Source organism: Corvus kubaryi, unplaced genomic scaffold, assembly GCF_017639235.1.
Source record: "Corvus kubaryi isolate FWS band 111438036 unplaced genomic scaffold, C.kubaryi_AGA036_p1.0 37397, whole genome shotgun sequence".
NCBI classification, from domain to species: domain Eukaryota; kingdom Metazoa; phylum Chordata; class Aves; order Passeriformes; family Corvidae; genus Corvus; species Corvus kubaryi.
Genome location: NW_024581136.1, coordinates 20,632,699 through 20,652,421, shown reverse-complemented (window position 1 = coordinate 20,652,421; position 19,723 = coordinate 20,632,699). Strand labels below are relative to the sequence as shown.

The window sequence follows — 19,723 nt, the reverse complement described above, 5'->3', positions numbered from 1 at the left end:
CACGTGGCATTACCTTCAGCTGTGTTCCTAGTCACATTTGTACTATAAAGAAGCGTGGCAATAAAGACAGAACAAAACAGCTCTGTTAAAACACACAACACTTGGAAACAAGATGCATGCTTCAAGCTGAGTCAAAAGCATCGAGTAGATGGACTCCAGACTGCTTTACACATGTGGTTACTGCAAAGTGTTACAATACAAGGATTTCATTTGCATCTTCTACCAGCAAGCAGCATTCACAAGGGCAAGGGTTTGAATTCCTCAAAATATACATACTGGATGTTTTCTCCACCAAATCCTCTTGTCTTTCTATGCCAGATCTGAGCTCTGTGACTCACTCCCTTGGAGATTTAATTAAACAGGGACTAAAGAAGTAAACTTGGCATAACAGATACTGGTTTTAATGCTTGCTAGAAATCAGGTACTCTTGAAAGAAGCAAGGGGAGCCCCGACCATTCACTGGCAGCGACTGAACCCCTTGGTGGAGTAGGAACTGCTGCTAATGAACATGGCATTAAATGCCCATCTCCAAAATCTGGACAGTTCCCAGGCTTTCCAGTGCTCCAAGAGAAGGGTGGAAGAGATGCACATTTCCTTGATTTGCAGATTTATTTTTTTCTATAAAGAATGGAGGAGAAAACAGACAGCACCCTGTCCCCCTGGCATAATTGCGCAGCAGCAGAGACATGTTCAGCCAGAGCATTTTAGGAAGAGAGATCTCTTTGGGACAGCATCTTCCATAGGGTATGAACCAAGCCTTACAGAGGCTCTAAGGGACAGGATCCACCCCTCTCACAGTTAAGAAGGGGCAGGATTCAACCCTGTGACAGCTTTTTAGATCGCCTCCCAGGGCCTGTGCTTTTGGCAAAGGGTTCCTTTGCTGGAAGTGTGTAAGCTTCCTTGTCTGTAGCACCCTTGGGAAGAAACACGCAGGAAACTGTCACAGCTGCTGTGATGAATGGCTGAGCTGTATCATCTTCACATCTAATTCACGTGCCTGGTTTGCAGAGTAGACACCTTTCCAGGTGTCACCTATGTAAGGAGCTGACCAAATATTAAAGAGATGTGATTTAGCCCACTGACTCTTCCTTGAGTTGAATAAAACTACTTGCACAGAGGCTGCAGCACTAATCCTTTTGAACACACTATTTCAACTTGCTACACCAAAAGTAATTTTGGAAGCCTCTTACCAGATGTGTTTTCCTCTGCCTTGGCCTCCTGGGCAGTGTCCTCTGCTGGGCAGGGCAGCTCTACCATGAGGAATCTGTCCACAGGCATGGACGCAGGACGCGCCTGCCAACTCCGGTTCGGCCGCCGGACCACCCCTTCCTTGTCCTTCAGGTCTGTTGGCTCGGAGGTGCTGTCCTTCATCTCAGCAGCTTCCAGGAAGCCCATCTTGCTCTTCTTCCTGCCCTTGGCCGGGGCACTGGCCGTGCGCCGCAGGATGCGCTCGCCGATGGAGCGTTTCCGCACGTGGTGCCCGCTGGCCTCGGCAGCGCCCGCCTTGGGCGCCTTGGAGAACAGCCCTCGGAGCCCGATCAGCTGCTTGCTCTGCAAGGACAACAGCACCACGGTCTGGGCTGAGCTCACACTCACTCACAGGGAGCACGAGGCACAGAGCTGCTCTCACAGTGCTTATGAGTGATGATGACAAAGTTCAAAATGCAGCAAAGCAAAAATTCACACCAAGCCACTCACATCTACTCTGACCAAGGAGCTCCCAGCACAGGTCTCCACGGATTCATGCATGCCTGGCTTTCTCCTCATTAGGATGGCAGCCTGGCACAGTTACAAGAGGGCTTTGCTCAGTCTCCTAATGGGAGCTGACAAGGCTCTAGGAAGTGTGTGCAGTGACAGGCTGCACATTAACGTGGAGGTTTATATGCATGGCTTTCATCAAAGCAATATTCAGATGTTTCAGAGCCTGCATGGAGAGTGTGCAAGTTTGGCAGTTGCAGATCATGCGACTGGGAACGACTGGAAAGTCTGTGCCCAGCAAGTGCAAAGTGCATGCTCATGAGCTCTACCTTTGTGGCTCCTAGAAAGTGCATTATTGTGTAACTGGGATTGAGGATTAAAGGGCTCCACTGAAAGGCAAAAAGAAATGCAAATCCGTTTGGCTCATGTTTTCAAGACTGCCGCACAAGCAAATAAAGTAACAGTGCATCAGCTGTAAATAGAACCACTCTACAGCAAAGCATTTCAAACTATTGATTAGTTTAATGTTAAGTGTCCCCCAGATCTCCCTCACGGATGCAAACTCAGCCAATTAGAAACAACAATGCAGCCCATCATTCATTCAGAGCAGCATCAGGTGAACAGACCCAGTGACAGAGACCAAATCCCAGTGGGTGTCCCCTCCTGCTCCTCTTGTCTCCCCTCTAAAGTTACTCTCTACTGGTTTTCTTGAGCATATTTGTTCTTACAAGAGCAGCAGCCAAACGGGCACCTGCAAACCCTCCCCAAGGGATGTGATTTCACAGATGTGCACATATCAATACATGTGATCCCATCCAGTGATCTGATGGGATCAGGGAGGAGAAAGGAAGTGGAGCTGGGAGAAGATCTGGACAAGAGCAAACCTCAGTCCTGGGCCCTTCTCTCTGCTGTTCTCTCCCTGTTCCCCTGAGCTTGCTGTGGGTGCTGCACAGCTTTGTGTTCATGTTTGTCATGACATTCTCTGCATCCTCTCAGAAGGCACAAAGACTGAGGGCTGAATGTCCTCTGCAATCTCAAACCTCACAAAGGTCAGGTTTTTGTGGATTTTTGTGTTTATCTTCATTTCTTAAATCACTGCAAAAGTGCTATTTTACTTTAGCATCCTGCTGAACATGGCCTTAATTTCTTTGTGCTGCTTTTCTCCAAATGGAAACAGCTAAGGGAGGCAGCTGAAAACACAGAAAAAGCACTGTGCTTTCACTTTCACTTTAAAAACATTCTAAAATTAGCAAACTTGCAGAAAACCAAAATTCATGCACTTGAACCTAAAATTAAATTACGTTTATTTAAATTAATTAAATTAGCTGCTAAAAATAGCTTGTCAAATGCCATGTTCTGGTGCAGTTACAGTTCTCAAGATCTACTTCCAAAATAAGACCAGTTTAGCACACTAAAGAAATGTACCTCCTGTACCTAGACAAGATAATTGTTTGGTGCTAACAGTGAGAACATCTGTAAGTATGTGCACACCAAGAGTGGAGTCATGGTGTGGTGTAACCCCCCCACACACTCTGAGCCTCCTGGGCACTCCAACAAAAATCCTGAGAGGTTCTGGGGTACCTTCAAATCCATTTTTATCAGAAGGAAGATGTAAATTTCCATCTGTACCTACCTTCCCATAGGTCTCATTAATGATTATATGAACAAATAAGGAAGCTTCTGTCAGCCCCTCTAAATACACGTGGCGATAGCCTGGGGAAACAGAAATAGAAATATTTCCACACAAACCACCACCAAGAACCAGCAGTTTGCATTTTATGCCCAGCTAGCAGTGACTGCCTATAAAAGTGATGTATACACAGGAAGCCACCTTGTGCCTTTAGTAAACTTCTCTGGTGTTCTCACAGGTTTTCCAATCGCTCATTATAAATCGCATCCAAGTTATAAAAAACACCAGCAGTAATTTCCAAAAGCACAGACAACCAAACTCCTTTGAGGAATGGTGCATGAAGCACCCTAAGAGAGCTGAAGAGTTGTCCAAGCTTCACACCAAGTCACAGAGATAAACATTTATAAAATCTATCATCTTGTGCTGGTAACATCCTCCTTGGGTCTGAAGGTGGATTTCCATGCCCAGGAGAACAGGGGGACTCACCAGGCACAAGGCTGCTGAAGGCCACAGTTCTCTGTCCCACAAAGTCTCTCCCGATGGGATCGTGGTCCCAAACCAGGAACCGCACCAGGGCGATTTCGGGCATGTGGATGGTGAAGGTGAGGGTCTCCTCCCAAACAGGATTGAACCCTGCCAGGCAAACAGGACACACTTCGGGAAACAAGTCCATGGCGAGTGCTTGCCTCAGTTCCCAAGAGGCACAGGACACAAGCAGCAGCAATGAAAATTCCATCATGTCAGTCACTAAATGTGACACATCTGCCCCTAGGACTGCTTTAAAAACAAAATGGGTCGGCCTGGGAGCCGGCAGGGATACCCAAGGCAAGCTGCTGCTTGGAGGCACTGAGATAGATACAGATACAGACATAGATAGATATGGAACTTCTGCACAAAGGAGATTTAAGAACAATTCAGTTAAAAGACAATGTGGGGAACAACTCCCACCCTTCACCTCTAACTTTTTTGTCTCCCCACACCAGAAATTCTGTCTGGGAAGCAGCAATAATTTGTTAAAATACAATCATTTGATTTCATCAGATAAGATGCTTTGCAATTTAGAAAACAGTAACAGACACTGAATCATTTATAATAATTTCATATTTTACTCAAAGAAATCACTTAGATTATCTTACCATTGTCGTCCACCACCCTGGTCTGATCTTTACAGCAGTCAACAGGTAATCCAATAATCTCCACCTCAACAAAGGGATCTATTATCTGTTTTTCAAAAGCACAGTATTTTAAAAACAAGCCAGTGATACGAATGAAGGTGAATTTAAAAAAAAAAATAATGGAGAGAGTTGATTTCAATTCATATGAGAATTCAAACCCCTTTGATTGACATGAATTTTCAGGCAGCACTATCATGGGAATTGGTTCCATGAAGTCCATGTTGATGTACTGTTTGTATCAAGAGTTATGGACAGCTGTCACTAATTTTCATAAAAGTCACCTTTTAAAATACAAAACAAATCAGTTCTTAAACATCATGAGTAGGATACAGGCTGGGGGAAATGTAGTATTTAGTGACCAAAAGCTTGACAATATCTGAAATGCACTGGTATATTTGAATAAAGAGAAGGTATCACTCCAGGAGCTCCCGTGGAAGCATCTGCTGGGACCAGAGCATCTCACCTCTCCTCTGTCCCCCAGCATCGAGTCAGGAGGCTTGGGGAGCTGCTGCCCACTGATGATCTTCAGAATAAGCTGCTTCTTAGGACTGGCAGGAAGTGGATCAGCAGAGTAGGGGTTGAATGTGCCTAAAAGATGGCAAGAATGAGAGTGTAAGGAAAAAGACATGGACAATAATTATCACCCCCAAGACAAACACAGACAAATTCAGTCAGAAATAAGAAACTATGAGTATGGAGCAGCTGTTCAGTAATTTTAAAATTCTCATTCTCTTTCTTACAACCTTTTCTGAGCTGAGCAGCCCTTGTTTATGTGATTCCAAGACAGAGCTGGACCAAGCCCTGGATGGCCTTGCTCCTGGGCCACTGCAGAGCTTTTTCTACTTTCTTGCAGCTGATCATCCTAGGACCCTTTTTACTTCTTTTCAACACGTTAGTAAGACAAAGACCTCAAAATATACATATATACATATGATCACAGTAAGGGATTGCACACTAGTACAAGTCTAAGAGCTATGAGTGCATGGAAATATGGAAGATTCTATATTTGTTTGCATTTTCCTTCCTTGTGCCTTCACTGTGAAGGACACTTTGTGAAAGGCCTGACATTTACAGTGATAACTACACTGGAACCTTACCTTTGCACATCTGCTGAGGTTTGAGGACATAACCACAGTTGCCATTTACCCTGAATTTTGCTTCATTTAACTGCATCACACGTCCCTCAGACTGGTAGTTTAGGGCCACTGAAAGAAAGAAGCCAGGTGGCATTAATGAAGACAGTGTTACTTAGCACACACGCACCAAAAGGGAAGGAAGTCTTTCATGCAACTCCTACCTAACTGGCAGCCCACATTCCAGTAAGGAACAGGGTTGAAGTTGCTGGAGTCGATCCGATAGGCTGAGGGGTAGACCCTGGTCAGCTGCCTCTGGTTGTAAAGCATGAACTGCTCAGCCTTCTGCTGCACAGCCTGGTGGGCTCTGGTCTCACTGAACGACAGCACGTTCCCTGTGGAGCCTGTGCCATGGTACAATGGACACACAGGTGACAAACAATCCCAGGGCACGGGGCCTGAGCCCACACCTCATCACCTGGGGACTAATTGAGGGCAACGTGAGATTTTGTCCAGCGTTACAAGGATAGATTGTCTTGTCTTACACAAATCATGTACCTTGGGTAACTGAAGGGCACCAGCTCCCGCTTCCAGGAGGGTCTGTTGTTCTCCCCTCAAGTTTGCAGATTTGAAAGGAAAGGCAAGCAAGAGCTCCAGCTAAAGAGCCCAAGCTCAAGAGTGCCTGCTGGGGCCTTTCCTCCTGCAGACCCCTAGTGATGGCTCTGGGGAACCTACAGCGAAATCCTCTGCTGGCAGTGGGGGCAGGAGAGTCACTGCTGGGGAGGGAGTGCCCCACTGGGCCCTGGCTTTGCCCTCGTGCCACAGCAACAGCAGCACTCTGCCCCCTCCTCTCTCACGAGTGACAAGGGACGTGGCAGCCCCGTACCGTCATCCACGATGTCCTGGGCTGCCACGGAGTTAGTGTATACCACCAGGTCAGACAGGGCCCGGCACAGCTTCACCGTCTTCCTGCGGCGGGCCAGCCTGCAGGGTTCAACCAAACAAAACCAGGCACTTGCACTATTGAAGGCATATTTCAATCCACCTTTCTGTTGTTCTCAATCCCCCTTTCTGTTCTTTCAAACAAGGAAGTGAACAATTGTGAGCAGGGAACCACATGTGACAAACCTCTGAGAGTTCTGGGATGACAGCTCTCCTCTACCTCCACAGCCCATCCACACAAACAAAAAGTTTCATTTAAAACATAATGAATTAGCTGCACCATGGCTGTTCTAGACAAAACCAAGGAGCATTTCAGTGACAGCAGATGCATTCTCAGTGGCAGTTTTTTGATTGCTTTTTCTTTCCATTCTCAGATGCAATAAGGTTGCCTGGGCTGTGATACACCTTCTTTAACCTGCACAGTTTGCTCTGAGCACTGTTTGCAGCGGGTGAAATGGGGCCTGGCATCTTCCCATGAGCAGTTACTGTCACTTCTCTGCAGTTTCAGGGTAATTGCTGCTTGCAGCCTGTGACAGGTGACACAGCCAAAACACGGGGCTCACAGCAAACCCACCCCGACAGCTGTGTCACGTGTGAGACACATCATGTGTGACACACACGACACATGTGACACACGTGACCTGCTCTGGCACAGCCTCACACGCTGATGGCAGAGAGCAGCCCGTGGCTTTACCTGAAGGTTCCCAGCTCACCTGTGGGGCTGCCCTGGCTCCTTCCCAGGAGGGTGCTGCTGGCTGTCCTCGTCGTCCGAGGCACCGTGGGCTTTGGCTGCTGCCTTTGCAGCTCTCTGTGGGGAAAGAGCCAAGCACGGCTGCGTCAGTCAGGGCTCCAGACACCCCCTTCCCGTGGCTGCTGCTGGGCAGGAGGGCAAGCTGGGTTTGCAGCTCCAGGGACAAAACTGACCCCTGGGGCTAGGCCAGCAGAAGTTTCCCTGCTGTGGAGAAGGAAAGCCAGCACAGAGCACCACTCCACCCCACAGCAGGGGCCCAGGCTGCAGCACAAGCAGCTCTGTGTGCTGGCCAACCCAGCCAGGCCTCACAGCGTTATTTCTGCCAAGGGTCTGTCCAGCACAGGCCACTGTGTGCTTTGTGCCTGCCCTGCTCCCTCCCAACACGAGAGGACAATGCTGCTCCCTGGCTCCAGGGCACTGCTCCTGCTGAAATCCCAGTGGTTGTGTCGTATTTAACAAACAGCAACACACAGCAGGGTCTAAGAGCACTGCTTCTGCCCACCTGTGCTCCCCCCCAGTTTAGAAAGTTAAACATATTCTTTAGTGAAGGTGTGAACAGAGTCTGGGCAAAATGCTCAAACATCATCTTTCTACTCCCTTTTGAGCCACATACAAATATTCACATGATTCTAAATTACTGCAGTATAAAGAAAATAGCTATGATAAAAAAGATTAAAACCTCAAAAATCCCTTTTTCATAAGCACCTATGATTTAATAGTTTCCAATTTCAGCATTATGTCTTTTGTAACACTAAACACAGCTTCAAGTGAGAGTAAGTTAATTCCCTTCTCATCAAGAGGTAATTAATATAACTAGGAGCTCCTTATCCTTTTGCATACAGCTCACTGAGCACAGATTTCTTTCCTCCTCTTGTCACACACAGTATTGAACATAATTTAGTTTGCTGTGTTTAGTGCTGACATGAAGTTGACTGTATTGGAAATCATTTGCATGGTTCACTTTGGAGTCTGAAGGTCTGCACTGAGGATGTTCCATGCAGTTAACTTTCAGGAACTACCAATTTTAGTGTCTTTGTCCCTCCCCTGGTAGTTTTTAAGGAGGTTATTCATTTGGCACAAGAGCTGGCTGAAAATGTCACATATCAATACTGTTGGGTGGATCATTCTATATCTGCAAAATATCCATAGTAACCAGTCTTCCCAGGCATCCCTTCAGCTGGAAAGGCATCAGGGGGCAGTTACAGGATGTCCCTGTTGCCTCAGCCTACAATACAGTCACTGTTTTTAAAAAAATCTGTATACACCCTTATTTTTTTCAGCAGAGGTGAAACAAACTGGCTTTCCAACCTGCTACATCCATTAGGATAACTAGCTGAAGTAATTAAATTATTGACAGACTTTCCAGCCCTTGGCATAACCAGCAGATTCCAGTGGCTGACGTTTGCCTGTGACATCTCACTCCAGCAGCAAGCACAGGGTGCTGTGGGCAGTGCCCACCCTCAGGGACCACAGGCACTTGGAGCTCTCACCACACCCTGAGTGAGTAACCTACACTGAGCTGAAGGTGCTCAAGGAAACACAGCACTTCAAACTGATGTAAGCTTGGAACGGAAGTGTAAATACAGTCTGATACAGTCTGCTTAGGGAATTTTTGATGGCTCCTAGCTGGCTTCAGGGCAGATGGACTGATGGCTGATTAAATTCTTTGGAATGTCTCTTAATCATAAAAAACTGCTCAGATTATCAATCCCAGAGTTTGCTGCAGCCCTCACCATGGCTAGCATAGACCAAGAACAGCAGGGTCTGGCAGGCTGGGGCAGAGGGGCTGCTGGTGGCACAGGGACTGGGCTGCAGAGCTGCCCCTCTGCTCAGTCACCCACTCTAGAGCGCTCACTGACTCCAGGAGGAAGGAAGCTGGCAGCTGGATCAGCTCAGGCTGAGGCTGTAAATCCAAGGCTCAACAAGGCACTGTGGGAGTGTGGGAATAGGGCAGGCAGATGACAGGAGCACATTTGTCAGGATACAGGAACGGGAGGAAACGTGTGCACTGTCCCTCGTGGGGGCTGCTCCGTGCCCAGCTGTGAAATGAGAGCTCTCAGCTCCTGCCTGGGTCGGTGCAGACATCACTGAAGAGCAGCAGAGCAGGCAGCCCGCCCCAGCAGCTGCACAAACATAACCAGGACATGGAAACCAGGAAGAGATCAGGGAAGAACACATCTGCACAGAGCAGGAGCACAGAGCCAGCACTTGGCCACAGCAGCCCCTGGGAGCAGGGACAGTCCCAGCATGGTACTGCCCAGGGTGGGACACAGCAAAACCGGGCTCTGACTGAAGCAGACACCATCAGCTGTGTGGGAAACAAGATATGCCAAGACATTTGTCTATGCTGCTCTTCTGCTGCTGCAAGTTTGATCAGAAAATCAGCAATTCCACAGCACAAGTAAAGGTGGTATTTTAGTCATATGAGATGTTTTTGTTCATCCTTAAAGGTTCTCAATCTTCTGAACAGTATTAAGACACCAAGTGTGATCACACAGGCTCCCTCTCCTCGCTGCCCCCATGCCCACCAAGCTTGTCTGGAGCAGTAAAACACTGCCAGGGTCTCTGGCATGCTGCCAGTCCCAGAACAGCAACCTGAGCTCTCATTTATTCCACTCACCTTGTGTTTACCAAAGTTGCCCATTAATGATCGACCGTGAGACTTTTTTCCTCCTTCTTTTGTGTCCAGGTTCTGTGCAGAGAAAGTGCAATAAAAAGTGTAACTAGATACCTTCAGAAACGTCTTTAAAGAGTCTGCTACAGTCTCTAAAAGACAGAATTTCAACCTCATACAAGTTCTTGTGCGTCACCCATGTTCACTATCATGAAAGTACAGTTATTGCAAATGAGACAAAGTGAGTTAAAGTCTGATCTGTGCACACAAATTGAAATCCAAAATCTCATTACAGGACTTTTCTAATTTCTTTGTCTACTTACTTGTTTAGAATCCTCTAACTGTAAAGAAAAATATTAACATTAGCACTCAAGACAACAACAAACCATGTAGAAAAAGCAGTCTAGCAAAACCAGGCAAGAAACAACAAACCAAGACATCTGAGTGCTCTTGAAAGCAGCCACAAAGGAAAAGGGGAGAGGAAAAAGAATCTCCTAGCAGATAAATGTGGACTTTTCATAGGCAGCCTGCAGGCTGAGTTTCACATTGCCAGCCATGCCCCCAGACATCAGCTGGATAATTCCTGGCAGCATCTCGCTTCTTCTGTCAGGAACACACAGCTCTTCATCTTCTGAAGAGCAAAACAAAACTGAAGAATATTCCCCTAGCATTTCAGCTGGGTGAGTACTTCAGTGCTATGAACTCCAGCTACTCCCTGTTCAGTGCTGAGCTGGAGTCACTCTGGGCTTTCATGACAGTGAGGGCACTGGGGGCCCAGCAAAATCAATAACCTGTGTTCAGAGATTTGCTCAGAGCTCAGGCTGGAAGTCTCTGTAACATGTAGAAAGAATCTTTAGCAGATTTTTATTTCATTTAATAGCAATTATTTGGGAAAATCAAAGGCAGATCAGTAAAGAAGGAATATAAATGACCAGTAAAAAAATAGGAAAATATCCCAACTGCTCCCTTTCTGGTCCATCAATTACACAGTAACTCCCAGAAAAGAGCTCTGTGACAGCACTACTCAAAGGCAGCTCATGAGCCACACAAGCACCAAAGCAGCATGATGTTTAACCAGTTAGTTTTTTCCCATCTAGTTCAACACTGCTATAAACTAATCTTCCAATTGTTTTAACTTATTATCCCTAGTCATTCAGCTCTGAATTTCTTTGAGACCCTTGGAAAAAACAACCTTCACATGGGTCACAGCAGGGGAAGAGATCTCTAAATGTTCCTTCATAAATTAAAATAAATCAATGAGAAAATTCCAGCACTTTGTATTACCTGACAGATGTTTGAATAATGCACTGGCATTACTGGAGGATCTCAGTATTCTGGTCATGTGGATGACATGTGATGGGCAATCTCAGGTGTCACATCCAACCCCCCGATGGAAATTTGCATTCTTTAACCAAGACTGCCTCAAATGCTCTCCAGGGGCCAGTCCCTTCCCCAATACCAGGGAGCCTGTCAAATGCAATTACCTCAACACAAAATGAAACTGAAATGCTCTCCTCTGACCATATTTACTGATATGAGGAGTCTGCTCTCTGCAATCCCACTTGTCTGACCTTGGAGGCCAAAAGGAACCAGCAAAGTGACTGGGTCATGCTGCAAAGCCAGTCTGAAATAACCCCTCTTCTGGGGCAGATGCTTCATCCTTCACTCTTACAGCCCCTTCCCAGCACAGCAAAACCTTCCCCAGACACCTCAAGCAGCAGCACAGGCCAAGGGAGTTTTCTGTCATCAAGGAAGGCTTCAGGGAAAAGTCTCCCAGGGCCAGTTTTGGAAAAACTGACAGGGAATACATAAACCCCATGGAGTGGGAAGACATGCAAAAAGCAGAGCTACACACACATGACCCTTCTGGCTACACTGGTTCCAGAGCAGGCACATCTCCACAGAAAATTCACTCTGTATTTAATGTCCCTGGAGTTTGCATCCAGTTCCTAAGCTCTTGGCTCTCTCATCTGAAGCACTGTGCAACACATGGCCCTGTCCAATCCTCACAGGGGCTGCGAAGGGAGAGCCCACGTACCTGCTTCAGGTTCACATTGAAACTCTGGTGAGTTGCCTTCAGCAGGGCTCTCACAGTGAAGCTGTCAGGATCCTCTTTGTCCCTGATTTGGGATTCTTTTAGCAGAGATTCCAGTTTTGTTCGTATAAAAGATTCCACCTGGTGCTGAGTTGCACCATTACCCTGAAAGACACCAGGAAACCAAGCTCAAGTAGACGCTCAAGTCCACCCCATTGCACACTGAGGGTCACACATTTCCTTCCTCTGCAAGAAAAGACTTCTTGCCTAATCCTGCCTGATTCTGCTCTTCTACCTGTGGTTTAACTGCCCTTTCCCTTCTCCTTTTCCCCTCAGTCCTCCCAACACAGCTCACAGAGCCCCCCAAGACCCCCCCACAGACCTGGCCATGGGCTCTCTCTGCCTCACAGCTCTCACACGCCCCACCTTCTCTTCCAGAAGAGCATGAATTCTCAGCTAATGCACTTGGAGACAACCTAAACATTAGATTCCTGCTCCAAACAGTTAAAAAAGGAAGCACTTCCTGTTAATAGTCATCCAGACTATACAGACTCAAACCAGTCTCTTACATAAGGCACTTCCAGTAAAAATGAATCCTATGGAACAGCATGAACCTGACACAGGAATTAAAAACTTAGAAATTAAAAACTCTGCTAACAACTGTAAGTAGGACATGGAGTGTGCATGTAAGAAATGCAGAGCTGTCACACTCTGGGAGCTGACTGTGTGCACATACAAAGCAGGGCTTTAACTTGCAGTCATCCTCAATTTCATCAGCACTGTCCTCTTCTGAAACTTCTCCTTCCTCAGCATCTGCTCCAAGGCTGCAGGGCAACTTCTTACCCTAAAATGAGGAAAAACACACCCCCAGTAAATGTGCATGTGGTCAGTGTTAGTTACTGCACCCAGTCTGATCCTCTTGCTTTACCAACTGCTCCTAAATAAATCACCTACTAAACTTCTGTGATATTGCTTCAGTGCACAGAAATGTTCTCAGCATACCTGCTTCATCAGTGGGAGACAGGAATGACATTCAAGATGCAGAAGATTGATTTTTAGGCTGCATTTTGAAATTAATAATGCTGCTGCTAATGAGTGGGTCAAATTCACTTCATGTTGGTACCTTTACACTGGCTTAAATCCATGAGTGTTATTAGAATGACTCTTTATATACACTTACAGGATGAAAATGATGCCATTATTTGAAATTGTTTGGCTAGTGAATCAATACTGCCTTTCAAAGGAAAATGTATAAAAAGAGCAAAAACAACAGCAAAAAGATGAGAAGCTGGCTTACTTCTCAACAAGGTACTGATTCCTAAGTCTGATTTTATCTTTTCCAATAGAGCTGCTTAAATTGAGCAGGAGATGGGAGACAGAGCTTTGTGCAGGGATCCTGTGATGCTCGAGATAGAATTTCTCATTCTGAAAACAGCTCAGCTCCACAGCAGTCTGCACCCACAGGGCTCCAGCAGTGAGAGCTGGAGGATCACACTGAAATTACAACCTCAGATGTGCTGAAAAGCCAGCTCAGAAGCTGAGGTAAGAACCCAGAACACCCAGCCTCTCCTGCCTTTAGTGCAGTGCCCTGGGATTTCTCATGTGAGTGACATTACACACAACTCCCTGTGGATCCCTCAAACACCAGCCCCACGTTTGCACAGTTCATTAACCAGCAGCTACCCCAGAAAACCGACGCAGTGAAATGCAAAATCACGGCTGAGCACTCAAAGGGCTTCTAATTCAGGGTCAGCTCTGTACTGTGCCCTGCAGGCTGTTCAAACTAACATCAGACTGGAACTGTGAATCCCTGTAGCCAGACTGATACCAAGGAGAGAGGGAGAACCAGAGTTTCCTGAGAGTTCACACAAAGTAATTGCCCCCAGGTGTCTGAGTAAATGAGACAATCTAATAGGGCAGAACTCTATTAATCATCCTCTCAGAGGTCTGCCTTGTGCCTCTTTCCTGTTCTATCCATCCTGGCCTTTGAAATTCCTTTCAGAGCAAATCTGTTTGGACTGAGAGGCTCACACAATTAATCCTGCACAGAGCACCTACTCCAGGGCTCCGGGGCCTCCTCCAGCTCCTCCTGAGCTGCTCCTCTCCCACAAACACGGCAGATGGACCATGAACAGAGCTCCACTCCATGAACCACAGCTCAGAGCTGGGTGAGGGGAAAGGCAGGAAATCTTCACTTTTCTGTCACTCCGAAGTACTTTGTCCAAGGAAGGACTGTCAGATAACGTTTAGATACTAAAGGGGTATGAACTGGTCCTCCAAAGAAAATCTACAATAAATATCACAAGCTGACTTTGTTGCATTCTGAACATGCCCAGCAGCAAGTTACCTTCACTAGAATTTTCCCTTTTAAATCCTGAGGGCTGGGAAGCTGTCTGGGATCTCCAGTGCTCACAGATGACAAGTCCAGTTTGTCACCAAATATCTCCTTCAGGTACTGGGCAATCTTCTTTTGCTGTTGAATACTGCAGTGGTTTTCAATGGACAGTATCACTGGAAACCTGGAAACAAACCCCCAGACACTGTCACAGCTGTGTGAGGAGAGACAACACCTGTGGATGGAACAGCTGAGTTCTTCCACAAATTTGCCCCACTGCTTTCTAACCTCTTGGTAGCCCAAGGGTTCTATGACAAGGAACCCCACACCAACCCCACACCAAATGAAGAACCACCTCCTTTAGTTCTGAAAGTAACACCTCGTATTTCTCATCAATAACACCAAACTTTTGGGCTTGGTTGTTTTTTTCCCACACATCCACTGTTGGGTGTTTTTTTTTAAATAAAGAGAAGGAAGTATTTTCCTTTTATTCTCTTAGACTACTCAAAATTCTCTACACCCACTCATGATTTGAGACTGCTGTGTGTGTGTGTGTATATATATATATGGTTTAAGTCCACAGTTTTTATAATAAACTGTTATAAAGCACCATGGCAAATCAAACAGATTCAGAACACTATCCCACACCTCAGTATTTCCTCACACTACACATGTGACAGCTTTTCAATTTTCTTGCTGAAATAAAGTATTTTCAGTAGGTAGAGAACATCACAGTATTGATTTTTCAGGAGAACTTCCCTGTGGATGCGAGTGGGAAGTTCTATCGAAAGATATTCAGCAGTGTCAGACTGTCCAAAGCCTTACTGAGTTTAAGAGCACCAAAGGTTCAACTCAGGCAGAGCTCTCTCTCTTAATTGATGGGAAGAACAATAACCACAACATGGGCAATAAACAGGGCAACAGAATCAACCCTAATGTGTTTAAAGGAATATTTGCACTCCCTGGGCTTGATGGTTGTTTCCCATGTGGGATTAACTACGGAAAAACATGTGTAGCTTCAAAGCTGGCTCCACACTTACTCATTTTTGATGAAGGCGTATTTATTGATGGTTTCTGCCACGTCCCGGAAGAGGATTTTGGAAGTCAGGGTGTAGCCATGGTGCACCACGGGCTCCCCATCCGGGCCATCCCAACAATCCACTGTTAAGACCAGAAAAGTCAGACATTAAGAGATGCCTCTGATCTCAACCATTCCCGTGCTCCTGCTGCCAGCAGAGCTCACCTGCTCAACCATGCTGGGGCCAACGAGGTTCATCCCACCCCTTGCCACCTCTCACTCCATCTCCTCTGACCTGCCAGCTGAGCTCAGACTAACACGACAGTCAGTCAGATGAGAATTCTGCATCCTAGAACTGTTTTTTCCCTTGTATTAAATTGAAGTTTTTTTCCTCATATATAAAACTACAAAGTGTAATAGGTCAAATAACCTTTACAGCTATCTTGGGAAAGCAGTTTTTGCTTCTGAAGACAAACTATATAAAAAGAATTTATCTTTTCCCACTCCCAATTTAACTTGCAGCTTTATAACTGATTGTATGAAGAGTAGCATCAAATCCAGCACATGTAGAATGGACCAGCATAAGAATGCTTTTCCTAAGGAACGCCTGTACCCTGAATTTGCACCAAACTTGTCACTGCTGTTGCCTCTACAGGCAGTTAAACTTCCCAAGGAGAAAGCCGCAGAGCTATTCCCCGGGCTCTGAAGTAGCTGCGATAGCTTTGAGGTCAAGCAAAATAATGCTGCTGAGTGTTCTGCAGAAGGCAATTGCCCAATTTTCTCAGGTTCATTTTCTCTAATTAATTTTTAAATAGAGATTAACAATATTTTTTCTCCAGATGACTTTTTGTAATGCTAGTCATAAAAAATTAATATTGAGTCTAACTTTGTCAAAAGATTTCATTTATTTCTGGAAAAGAAAAATACAAATACTAATCTAAAAATACGAATGTTTTGTTATTATTTAAATCATGCAGAGCTTAAACAAGAATCCAGTGTGATCTCCACGCTCCCCCATGGCAGGGGGCTGGAACTGGATGATCTTTAGAACCCCTTCCAACCCCGACCATTCTGTGATTCTCTGGTGCCTGCGGTGCTTGCCCAAGGTGATCATGTGCAACAGAAAAATTCAGTTTTGAGTGGTCAGAAAGCGCTGCAGTGCCTGAGCCAGCCCAGCATCGTGCTGGGTGTTTGGCCCTGGCCTCGTGCCCGGAGCAGCAGCCCCCGGAGCAGCAGCCCCCGGAGCAGCAGCCCCAGCCCACCTTCGACACAGCGGCAGCCGGCCTGCAGCACCCGCGCGTACATCTCGGCCCGCGACTGCGACAGCAGCTGGTCCCCGCTCAGGTACGTGTTGTGGGACGAGGCGATGAAGTAGTGGCACAGGGGCTGCTCCATGTCCTGGTGCACCTCGCGGTGCAGGGGGTTGGACACCTCGCACGCCGGGCTGCGCATGAAGCTGGTGAAGCCTGGGGGGCAGAGGGACACGTCAGCCATGGGCAGGAAACGGGCACGGACACGGCAGGGAGAACACTCCGAGCTCCTGCCAAAGCTGAGGATCAGCGGGTACGGGCTCTGGGACAGAGTGGAGGCAAACTGACTCGGAAGCAAATGCCTTGTTCTTAAGAGAGCTCCTTGCTGGCACTCCTGGGCTGTGAACGGCAGTGCCCTGAGTGAGTGTGGGGACACACAAGGCAGCAGCCACCCAAAGGAGCACCGTGGATCAGCAGCCAAGTCACTGACCCAGCCATCTTCGCTTCACAGTCTTCTTCTTTCTGCAAGCTTATTCAAGAAGATGGTACTTGATTTATAACCCTCTAAATGAGAGCAGCACTAAACAGAAAGTTCTAAAAATACCTCTTTTAAGAATGAAACATGTATAATATTTGCAAAGGACAGTGCAAACAATACCAGCCCTGAAAGCACCTCAGAGATAAAAGCAGCAGCAGCAGGTTAAGAGGAGCAGAAATGCTTGCAGAAATATTTTTTAAGTGTCACTGCTTGTTTGTTTTACTTTCCTCATTTCAGCTGGAGTGCAGCACCCTGGGTCACATCAGAAGCTTGTTGAAGGGAGGCCATACCCAGGATTTAAATACCATGTGGAGGAAGATTCCTACTTCCCCCCTCTGACACTGAACTGTGCCATAAATCAAATCCCTCCTGATGGGAGAGAATTTTCTAAAAGTCCTTGCAAGGAGTTTCAAAGATAAACCAAGACTCTTCCTGGAGTTTCAATGCTGCCAGATAGTTGTTTATGAAGTCTTATCAGAGGAACAGAGCCACCAGCGTGACCCAGGTACAGCGTAGAGCACAGAAAAGCAGGAGTGGAGTCTAATTATCAAGATTTACATGGCCTTTTAAAGATAATTTAACCAATAGTTACTAAAAACCTATATTATTTTCACTTTCCTACCAATTATTCAGTAACACGGGCAGTAACTGCAGAATTCTCTATCCAATCATCCCAAACTACTTTTACTGCAGAACATGGAGTAGTAAGAGAAGGAGAAGAAGGTTTAGAGAACAATAACAATCCTCCATTTTGATATTTTTTACTCTTACCTATTTACTACAAAGAGAAGCCCAAAACCTCTAAATTTTTCACCCTGTGACAATCTTACACAGTAGTCTATCACCTAATTCACACCACTTTATTCTCTAGTTCTTGTCTGATCGTTCCAAGGTTGGAGGTTAAAACAGCATTGTTCAGGGGGGTAAGAACCCTTAAAAAGAGGCAGAGAAATATTCTCAGCACTCTGGGTTCCTACACCCCTCCCCAAATCACCATGTACATTATGCTGCTCCATGGAAGCTTCCTTCTGGGCAAAGGAACTCACCATGGCATTTAATCTATTTCATCCCAGCTCTGAGTCTGATTTGATACTAAATTGGATTCTGAGTAAACATACAATTTGCAATTGTGAATCAGGTATTAAATTGCATTTGTGAATGTGTGAATCAGGTATTAAAACCCACTGAAAATGCAACTATCCATACTTTATTTCACAGAAGCATAAATGAATGGATTGTGCAGGATCCCAGATCTCCAGAGCAAGGGCAGAATGAACACTTGGCTTTCATTACCTCACTGGGAGCAGGCTATAACATAAACTATATGGCACAGGACAGTTTGTGTTTGCCTTACAAACATAAAGTGAGCAATAAATCCCCACAGCCTCAGGCATCCATCCCCACTCCTGGAGGATGGCTGTGATGGATGGCTGGAGAGCTGCTGCCTCACCCCACCTACTCACATCTCCCCCGGGCTCACAAAAATGCACCCACGCTCCCAACTGTTGATCCAGGGGACTTTGTGTCACAGGCAAACAGCAAAAGCCTCACCAAAACACCATCAAAGCACTTCTACTCCACTGCAGTGCAGCAAGACAAAACTCACTCTGGCATCAAAACTTTTACCTTCAATCCCAAGAACATTTTGCTTCTTGTTTTCTTCTGACACTTCAAACTTCTGTATAATGTCCAGACAATATTCTGGTGTCACATTATTCATCTGCACAAAAACAACAGTGGTGGTACACTTACTTTTAATGCCATGTCACCGGCATGTGAAAATCTGCTTAACTTGGAGGAGACAAATAGGAGTGAGAGATAGCCATCAATTAAAACCTATGACATTTTAGTCACAAGATTAAAATTAGCTGTTTAGCAGCCTTAATAGTTGTACTGGCCAATACTGCTGAAATGAGAACTATCACTTTATATTCTTTAATATAATCTTCTTAGACATGCAGAAAGATTTGGCAGGGTCTGATTTCATTTTCATGCATTTTCCACTCCTATGATTTCATTACTTCCAAGGGAGTCCACTATAATACACAGGCTAGGAGAGAAATAATTAAATTCTGAAATGAAAAACAGCAGCTTTTCTGAAACAAATAGGAATTTTGTCAACAGCTTCAGCTAGCCCACAGCTGAGGTTCTAACTGATTTGTGGGGCACTTACAAGAAGACACTTATATTTCCTTCAGAACTAAAGGAAAGAAGCAGCTTCCATCACCCATCTCATCTTTCCTCACTGCCTTGAGTTGCAGAGAACCAAAGGGAGAATGAGGACTGGGTGGATTTCATTTCTCCACGACCAACACCACAGGAAGACAACATTGGCACTCAGACCTCTGGCACTTGTGCCATCATCCTGTTCACTGTTTGTACGTCCCAGATAAGCCAACCATCCTAAGATGCTGCAGGAATTACACGGGATAATAGAAAAAAGAACAATTCAGTAGAAAAAATAACTGATTATCCTTGCTCAAGTTGGTGTTTGATTGCAAACACTGCTCAGAGCAGGCCCTGTTCTGGCACGAGCTGGCTCAAAATAACTTTTCAATTATCCCTCATGGCTTCTTGCTGGCCCACTGTGGGGTTCTCACGTGCTCTAGGAATGAAAATGTCTAATCTAGTCCAAAGATGCATCTGCTGGGGAAGTCCACTCAT

The 19,723-nt window shown here is 45.9% G+C and overlaps 1 protein-coding gene across 11 annotated transcripts in view; it reads right to left on the bottom strand.

Annotated features, from left to right (window-relative positions):
- PLCH1 (phospholipase C eta 1) overlaps window positions 1-19,723 on the bottom strand; it is a 58,107-nt gene that overhangs the window by 3,457 nt on the left and 34,927 nt on the right. For 5 of the 11 annotated variants that reach the window (XM_042042303.1, XM_042042306.1, XM_042042305.1 and 2 more), the window contains 18 exons: window positions 18,686-18,779; window positions 16,534-16,737; window positions 15,294-15,414; window positions 14,266-14,437; window positions 12,655-12,762; window positions 11,922-12,083; window positions 10,207-10,224; window positions 9,890-9,961; window positions 7,232-7,326; window positions 6,463-6,560; window positions 5,801-5,980; window positions 5,601-5,708; window positions 4,967-5,091; window positions 4,465-4,549; window positions 3,815-3,961; window positions 3,332-3,411; window positions 2,028-2,087; window positions 1,191-1,551 (listed from right to left, as the gene is read on the bottom strand). In XM_042042303.1, coding sequence (XP_041898237.1) covers window positions 1,191-1,551; window positions 2,028-2,087; window positions 3,332-3,411; window positions 3,815-3,961; window positions 4,465-4,549; window positions 4,967-5,091; window positions 5,601-5,708; window positions 5,801-5,980; window positions 6,463-6,560; window positions 7,232-7,326; window positions 9,890-9,961; window positions 10,207-10,224; window positions 11,922-12,083; window positions 12,655-12,762; window positions 14,266-14,437; window positions 15,294-15,414; window positions 16,534-16,737; window positions 18,686-18,779 — 2,290 coding nt within the window. Of the gene's footprint in view, window positions 1-13; window positions 43-1,190; window positions 1,552-2,027; window positions 2,088-3,331; window positions 3,412-3,814; window positions 3,962-4,464; window positions 4,550-4,966; window positions 5,092-5,600; window positions 5,709-5,800; window positions 5,981-6,462; window positions 6,561-7,231; window positions 7,327-9,889; window positions 9,962-10,206; window positions 10,225-11,921; window positions 12,084-12,654; window positions 12,763-14,265; window positions 14,438-15,293; window positions 15,415-16,533; window positions 16,738-18,685; window positions 18,780-19,723 lie in introns of all 11 variants that reach the window. The other 6 variants (XM_042042308.1, XM_042042307.1, XM_042042313.1 and 3 more) reach the window with 4 other exon arrangements.